The sequence below is a fragment of the Temnothorax americanus genome, unplaced genomic scaffold (genome assembly GCF_048541705.1).
Source record: "Temnothorax americanus isolate GAGA-0224 unplaced genomic scaffold, ASM4854170v1 Scaffold169, whole genome shotgun sequence".
In the NCBI taxonomy this organism is placed as follows: domain Eukaryota; kingdom Metazoa; phylum Arthropoda; class Insecta; order Hymenoptera; family Formicidae; genus Temnothorax; species Temnothorax americanus.
The window spans coordinates 85,938-95,006 of NW_027509306.1; the positions used below are offsets into that span (position 1 = coordinate 85,938).

Below are 9,069 nucleotides of genomic sequence, written 5' to 3' on the forward strand. Positions count from 1 at the left end.
AACTGATCGAGGAAATTGCGTATGCGCGGGTGTGTATAGAATAAGGAAAAAATATGACATTAATTCCTAAATATATTCTCCCTCAATGATTTTTCAAAAATAAGATTTATATAAAAGTTTTAACGAAGGGATATAATATATCAAATAATTTTTTTATAATATATTTTTTAAATAAAATATATTAATTATTAATACTTTTTTAAACAAAAGCATAATATTTTTCTATATATTTTTTATTTCTCGATTAAGATAAAATCACTGAGAAAATATTTCAACGAAGAGATATAATATAGATATAGGTACATATATATATAAAATAAACTCTTTTTATAGTATATTTTTAAAATAAAATAGCTATTTATATATATATATAATAAATAGTTACTTTTTTAAATTACTAATTGTTAATATAAGAAAATATTATAAGGAATTACTACACAAAACAAGAAACAGAGAGGATCCAAGAACAAGATGTTTTGGAGATTTTATCTGTAATGGTCTTGAATGTCACCACATAATATATGTATATATATATATATGAACAATTAAATTAAATAATTAAATAAAACCACGAATAATATCCAACAATGAAAAAGAGACTTCAAACGTGATCACCAGAACTTAATGGATTGTAGTATCCGGAATTAAATTATGTTATAGAGTTATAGGATTGATCATATTTTCCTTTTCCAGAGTTTTCCGAGCACGATCAACATCCCATCGGTAAGAATAGAAGAGGATAAGGATCCGGATTATTCCGTTGGTAGTATCACAACCATCGACAGTACTCCGCCGGTGACTAAGTCGTTTTCACGCAGGCCGACTCTGGCCAAGTTACACAATTTCACGACAATGACACCTCAGCAGATCGCTCAGTGGATCGATAAACGCAGCAGGATAGTATTTCCCGTATCATTCATCATATTCAATGTTTTTTATTGGTCTTTTATATGGATCTGAAATCGCGCTGTGCGCTGTGCAATGAATTTCAATCGAATTTTCTTATTTTCAATACAAATAGTCAAATCTGTCGTAAACAGATCTTGTAAGTATTTACTGACAAACTATGTCGGCAAAATGCCAGCAAGAATATAAAAAAATATATGTTAACAAAATATGATGAGAGATTGACTGAAGAAACCAAACAGAGTCTGTAAATTTCGGTATTTAAATGATTATGAACAGATTTTGTTTGGTTTCTGCTGGCAATTTGTTATCGAATTATGTCAGCAGGCTCTACTAGCAAAACACGAGCTTAATGCGGATACAGTTGATACTAATCTATTGCAATATCCTGCTCGAATTAGGTGACAAATAACTGCTAACATTATACTGTTAACAGTTTGTTACCGGGAGCACATTCTTTGTGGGATTAAACCTCTTATTCTTTTTTCTTAATATCTTTTTTCTTATACTCTATTCTAGCACATGTAGAATGAAAGTATCTTTTTGATCATAATTGCAATAATATTTCCATTTTCCACACATGTGACTAATTGTAAATAGCAAATATGAAATAGTAGGGAAGTAACACAAGACATATTAAGCATCCAATAATTAAGAGCGCTAAGAATAGGAAAGTTCAACTGAATTTAACTTGGTGAATACGTTCTCTGTACAATAAAATTTCAAACGGTGAAAATATATAAAGACGGAACGCTGAGACGATATCAACGAAGTATTGCGAATGAAAAATCGCAAAGTTCTAAGAGATTTAATCGTGCAACAGTTTGTCAGTGTCTAAAATTTCTATGTTTAAAAGTTGTTAATATATTTCCTATTGGCGCAACACACAAATGACAAATATATAATCTCTACAAAATAGAACTAGGAAAGTAGGACATCTCCATTTTTTTTTATACGTAACATCTGTATCAATATATGATAGTTTTTATTGCTTGTAATTTAAGCAAAATTCTTTACAAGTTAGATCGAAGGTATGTGATCGTTGTACGTATAATATACTTCGTATGTTAAATAATTTGATGTTTTTTGAAGAAATTTTAATAACCTCGGTGATGCGATATGAGAATAATTTTCGAAAGTTTTTTTTTAAATAATAGTACAAATTGCAAATATTGGTGCAACTAATTTTTTTTGAGCTATTAATAAAAACAGGGTATGTAGTGGAGATAGTAGACACATCCATACACCCTTACAAAAAAGTATTACTGACTAAATACTTAAAATCTCAGTGATTTAATATTGTCAATATTTATTTGGGAAATACTGAGAAAATACTGGTAGTAATAAATATTATAGGTAGTGATTAATACTACACAGAACTACTGGTGCTTAGTATTGAATTACTCACCGATATTTCGATTTCCGATATTTACCCGGCATAAAAAAAATTATTTTTTTTTCGAAATTTTATTGCTATTTTATAACTAAATTTGTTTCTTAAGATGCAGTCTATAATTATAAATATTTTCTCGTATTTAAAAAACACTTACCTTGGTGGGATCGAACTCGGGACCTCTGGATCGTGAGCCAACTGCCTTACGTGGTAGACTACTTCTTAATTTGATGTAAGTGTTATATATAGTCTACATGTGTTATAACCAGCACAAATATATAATTTTTCAAAAATCATCTTAGAAAACAAATTCAGTTTAAAAAGAGTAATAAAATTTTGAATTAGATATTAAAATGATATCTTTAGTACTATTTCAAAACTTGTACACTTTTATCACGACGAATTAGTACAGACCTTCATATATTATAAAATGTATTTGTGCCTTACTTTTATCTCTTTTCCTTAATATTATCAGGAATTACACCCATTATAATGTTTCTATACAAATTGTAGTACTGGTCAGTGATTAATTTCACATGGAATATTCAGTTCAGTACTTGAGTATTAATATTAAAATACTGGCCAGTGATTTATTACACATGGAATCCTTGGTTCAGTACTTCAGTACTAACATTGAAATACTCATCAGTAATTCAACACAAGTATTTATTACACAAGTATTTTTCACCTAGTATTAAATGCTTTCTCATCAGAAATTTAATACTAAGTATTCAATACTCGTCCTGTATTAAATACTACTTTCATAAATTACTGACCAGTAATAAAATACTATGCAATACTTGGATCACAGTGATTCAAGTACTAATAAATACTTAATTTTAGTATTATTAATACACAAAATAAGTATTTATTACTAACCAGCTAGTAATACTTTTTTGTAAGGGCATACACACATAAATTAATTTAATATTGTCATTAATTTCATATATAGTATATATGATTACTAAAAGTTAGATATTGTATTAGATTAGACATAGTTGTAAGTAGAAATTAATTTTAAAGAGTGATGGCAAAAAGACCTGTTTTTTCGCCCATTTCTTGGGCGAAATTCGGGACCTTGAATTTCAAACTTTTTTTTATGCCAAATAGTACTATCAGATGAAACATTAATCCCAGTAAAGCTTCAAGATGAGCATAGGCACGGTTTCGTAGATACAAGGGGGTGAAAATACGGAATATCGAAAATTTGTATAAGGGTAACTTGGTCATTTTTAGAGATATTTTAAATCCGCAAGCGGGTGCTGTTTCGGAATCGTTAATTTGTACTCGATTCTGAAACAGCACCCGCTTGTGAATTTAAAATATCTCTAAAAATGGTGAAGATAGCTCTTACCCCAATTTTGAAAATTCGGTACAATTACCCCCTTAAGGGTACCAGAGAGCTCTCTGAGGGTACAAACAAAACTGGCGGTGATACAAACGGGTAAAAATGATTCTGAAACAGCACCCGCTTGCGGATTTACAATATCTCCAAAAATGACAAAGTTACCTTTATTTAAATTTTCGATATCCCGTATTTTCAACCGTATTACCACATTGTACAGTCATATTTTTACTAGAAACAATAAATCACCGAAATTTGATGACGCTGCTTTTTTTCCCTCCTTCTTTCCCTTCGAAACATTTTCTATCTTTCTATAAGCATGTGCGTGCGTGTCGAGTGAGAAGATATGATCAATCTTGAAGAGATACCATCGGGTGTGCGCGCGCGTGCACGCGCAATAAGTTACGACATATATATATAGATATATATGTATGTCCGAGAAAACGAGAAACGTGGGAGTACAAACGAAGGTCACTCGAGGGGTTGAGAACGGCCAATACTCACGTATCACGCAATTTCCTTGTGCCAGTATTTCTCCTATACCCTCGCGAAGCAATTAAGCGGCTGAAAATTCTTTTTCGTGCGCTCTTAAAATAATAGCATGATATTTCTGTTTCCGCTCTAGCTCTCTCTCTCTTTCTGTTTTTTCTTCAAATATCGCTGAATTTTTACCGAACTTATTAGCGATTATATTAATGCACGTTACATTGCCATTGCCACCAAATGGTTCTGTCGTATATTAATTACGCGCGTTACTTCATCACCATTTTGCAGTACAGCATTCTGCAACATTCTCCGCATGTATAGTAAAAAATAAAAACGGTCTAATCAACCTGTTTATTATTATTATTTTTTTAGTTCGAATTTTGCTAATGCTGTCAATAATCTAAGTACATCGATCGTTATTTGGAGTAGCAGTCTTTTTCCGCCGCGCCGCGGAATACATAATGTTCATTTAATGTTCCTCGTACCTAAATATCGATCGGCGATATCTGTCCAGTTTACCAGCGGTGCTGACCTCGATGCTTAACTACGTCCAGCATTGATTACTTTTGTCGATAGAAAATGATAGTGAAACGGATAACCACGCTCGTGGCGGAAGACACGGTTTCGCGTTCTTTTTATTTTAGGATACAAATAGTTTTTAAGTCTTAAAACTACTAATAGTTTTTAAGTTATTATAAATCGCCGTTTGTAAAAATAAATAAAAAACATGCTGATGCGCATAAGTTAAAAAATTAATGTTCCAATACTTGAGACACGGTAATCACAAAATTATATTATTTGATTCTCTAAAATTTTAAGTATTTCTATAATTAAAATGTTGATACTCTTTTCAAGATTCATTTTAACTCTCACGTACACATATGTATAAAGTTTTTAAGTCCATTTTACATAATATATGTGTAATTTATGTCCGCACACGGGCGTGTATGTATGTATGTGTGAACAAATTGCAGGATAGGATTGTATTTTTATAATTTTTATATCGATTTTATGATACGTGTATCAACATACGCGACATAATATAAAATTAAAAATAAAATTTTATTCTGAATTTTTGAAAGAGCTGAAAAATAATCGATGTTTCCTTATATTAGAATATATAAAATAAATATCGATTCACATATAGAGTATAGCTAATAATGTTCACTAAAGCTGGCAAATCAAGAGTGTATTCGCGAGAAAAGTTAATCAGTACCGTATTAAACGTAGTGCTATGGCTAAGTATCTGATCGATTATAATCACGGAATTGCTCGGAAAATGTAATTAACTCACTCATTATCCACTGCTCATCCTTGACATTCTTGCGTTATTAACCGTGACTTTATCAAGGAAGCGCAACATGTTGAACGATCGAGGGCTTCAATTCCACTTAATTCAAGTTGTCGCGTATCACGCACGCAATTACCACGCATCTGTAAACTGGATATTACATTACGCATATTCTTCTCGCTCGTTTTCTTTACTATGCGTAAATAATTCGCCGAGATCTTTTGTCTTAAAGATGGCTATTTAAAAAAAGTGTACAAAGAGTATATTAAAGATTGCCTATATCATGTCCGTGCATATTAAATTAAATATTAAATATATTTCTGGAGTAAATATATCTTTCTCTTTGTATATATAATATTTTATATAATATTATACAAAAATTTCCAAAAAATTGCAATGTTGTCATTACAATTGTCTACTTCATATCAGTGTTAGCTCTTTTTTTCTCTCTCTCTCTCTCCCCTCTTTTTTTTCTGTGCTTTGATTTTTTTGCGTGTTTTCTTGAGAGATAATACTTTTGGATTTATATATAGATTCTTTTTACTTTTTTAAGTAATTCCGAGCTAAAAAGTGCTATTTTAATAAATGTAGCTTTTATCATTCCCAAGATCAGTAGCGCCCATAAGTTTTGGCCCATAGGTAAACGTCCTATTAAATCCCTAGGGCGTCAAAGCGCTAGAGGCGCCATAACTTTAAAAAAATGAAAAAATTATAGGTAAACAAGCCCTCGAAAAAAGAGCGGCGGTAATTGCGTGTACATGGAGGGGTCACCTTGGATGACCTTGATATTTTAGTATGTTGTCAAGGTCACCTTCCTGAGTGACCTTCAGAAGGTTTCAGCCCGCGCTCGTTGTTTATTCAAAAGTTATTAACAAAAGAAATTTGAGAAATGTGGCACCTCGTTTCGCGTGGAAAATGTATGCGTGGAGGCAGTAGGTTCCGCCCCCCTATTGTTAAACTAGACACATAGTGTGCCTTCAAAGTACATGCGTGGATTTTTCACGCCTGGAAAGTTATAAACCCATTAATGAATATGCTAATTAATGAACGTACAATTGTATAATTGTGAAACTAATGTTTATTAGGATTATATAAACATATTTATTGAGAAAAGGGGAACGTAACAGTTGCTTTTAACAAAGATAAATACATTATTAAAATCGAAACACTATTAAATGACAAAGAGACTTACACAGCCATTAACAAAGACCCCACGAAAAAACTCACTCATGCTCACGGGAATTACTAACTAGATGGAAAAACTCGAATTTTATCACAGGGTCAACTCATAAATCACTATATTGCAGTGACGGAGTACTGCCGAGAGCGTACGAACTCCCAAAAATTCATACTTTAATTGTCCGTTTAAATTAATTATATCATCAATTAATAGAGCTCTCTTATATATCTGGTCACCTTCCTCCACCGAATAATGTTTAAAAGCTTCCCGACAGCTCATAGCCATGTGAAGAATAGTTTTGAGGTAAAGGGATTCTCTAACGTGCATAAAACAACGGTTTTAAATTGATTTTATCAGACGTCGTCTCTCTATTTACGAATGTACCTATTGAAATGGTATTAGACAGCATATCAGTGAGATGGAACTACATTGCAGAAAATTGCAAGATTCCTAAATCTGAGTTTTTTATCGCGATAAGGTTAGTACTAAATTCCACATTCTTCATCTTTAATGGAAAAATCTACCAACAAACCTTTGGCGTTCCCCTATACCACTTTCCCCTATAGCGGCTGACATTGTACTGCAAGATTTAGAAATAAAGGCCCTTGTAATTTTAAAATATACTCCACCATTTTACATGAGGTATATAGATGACTTTGCACTTGCTGCACCTTTTGCTTTACTGCAGCACACTTTAGATGTTTTTAACTCTTTCCACCCCAGGCTGCAGTCCACCACAGAAGTTGGGGAAGGTGATACGCTCAATTATTTGGAGATCACCTTGATACTAAATCATAATAGAGATTAACCTTTGATTAGTTCCATAAATTAAACATATTCTCCGGGAGGTATTTAAATTTCCTGTCACAGCATCCGGTTTGTCAAAAAAGAGAGACGGTTATAGGCTTGATTGACAAAGTTTTTTGGCTGTCTCACTCATCATTTCACGCAAAAAATTTTGGACTGGTTATTGAAATTTTACTAAATAATTGTTACCCTTTGCGATTCATTTTCGGAATATTACGCGAACGTCTCAAATTTTTTTTAACGGAGACTCTAATGCTAGTGATAAACAGAATGAAGATGAAGCTGTTCCTTTTTTCACTGTACTTTACATTCCTACGATTACATTACAGAACAATTTAAAAACATAACGAGGGATCTGAAAGTGAGACTATCGTATAATAGCCTAAATAAAATGCAAACTTTCATAAAAGCTTATAAGGATAGTCTCTCGGATTCTAAACAATGTAACGTGGTATATAAAATTAATTGTAATGATTGCGACGCGTCTTATGTAGACCAAACAAACAGACAATTACAAACACAAGAATTAAGGAACACTTTAACCATATAAAAAGGAATACGTCTAATCAATCTGTTATAACAGATCATATATTAGCATTAAATCATGATTTTGATTGGGATAACGTGGAAATTCTTGACAATGAGTCGTATTTTTATAAACGTTTAATTTTGGAGATGCTGTGCATAAAGAGACAGGAAAATGGATTGAATCTGCGGACGGACGGAAGGTTTACCGGACACTTATTTGAACGTTATTGATAGGTTACAAAAAATTTAGATTTATCCGTTGTGAATATTTATCCCCATGTACACACCGCTTTTATTATTTTAACAATTTTAACCTTCCGATTTCTACCAACGCTTCACTGACTCACGATACGTCAGAGTGACAGATACATTTTAACACTGCGACTTTCTGTTCTGTAATGCTCCGTAAGTAAGAAATTGTTATTGTAATTCTGTAGGTTTTAATACTGATATATTGCGTTTTTTAATATATTGCGACTCCGATTTTCGCTTTAGAAAGGATAATCGAATTTGAATCTCTCCTTTCTTCCTGGTCTTCCAACCTGGGAGTTAGGCATCGAAGATGCGATCGATTCGGAGCAATTGCATACTGGCATAAGTATCCATAGCCTGACAGACTACCGAACATTCGTATGAATTTTATTTTATTGATTTTACTGCGCTTGTCGACTGACCGACTATATCATTTTATCGCGTTTTAATTTATATTGTTTGTAATTTTTATGTATATTAAGTTTGTTCACACGCTGAAGATGACACAAAGAAAGTGTCGAAATGTCCGAATATATGTATTGACTAATATATTTTATCTTATTGACTATATTTTGATTGCGCAATAATTACCGCGCGTGGCTCCGATTGCCTCTCTCACTTTCTCTTATTTGATTTATTGAGAAAGTTTGACAAAATCGTCAATTTCGAGCGGATACATAACTGCAATTGCGCAAAAGAACGCCTCAATACGATCTTTGAATTCATACTGACGTTTGAAAAGAAATTCTGCAATATAGCCATTGTACAATAATTTCGCAGAAAACGCGTGGACACGTGAATGATGGAGCCAAAAACAACGATTTGCTGCTTTAAATAACTTTTCTTTGTTCATGCATGTACTATTTCGACATATATATTAG

The 9,069-nt window shown here is 32.3% G+C and overlaps 2 protein-coding genes across 3 annotated transcripts in view; both read left to right on the forward strand.

Moving 5' to 3' along the window:
- Positions 1 to 3,903, forward strand: part of LOC143895760 (pH-sensitive chloride channel 2) — a 30,420-nt gene extending 26,517 nt beyond the window's left edge. For both annotated transcript variants that reach the window (XM_077403094.1, XM_077403093.1), the window contains exon 9: positions 694 to 3,903. In XM_077403094.1, the coding sequence (XP_077259220.1) occupies positions 694 to 960 (267 nt within the window). In that variant the 3' untranslated portion in view covers positions 961 to 3,903. The remainder of the gene's footprint in view (positions 1 to 693) is intronic.
- Positions 1 to 9,069, forward strand: part of LOC143895761 (uncharacterized) — a 134,436-nt gene that overhangs the window by 64,658 nt on the left and 60,709 nt on the right. The gene's annotated exons all lie outside the window — the stretch shown is intronic.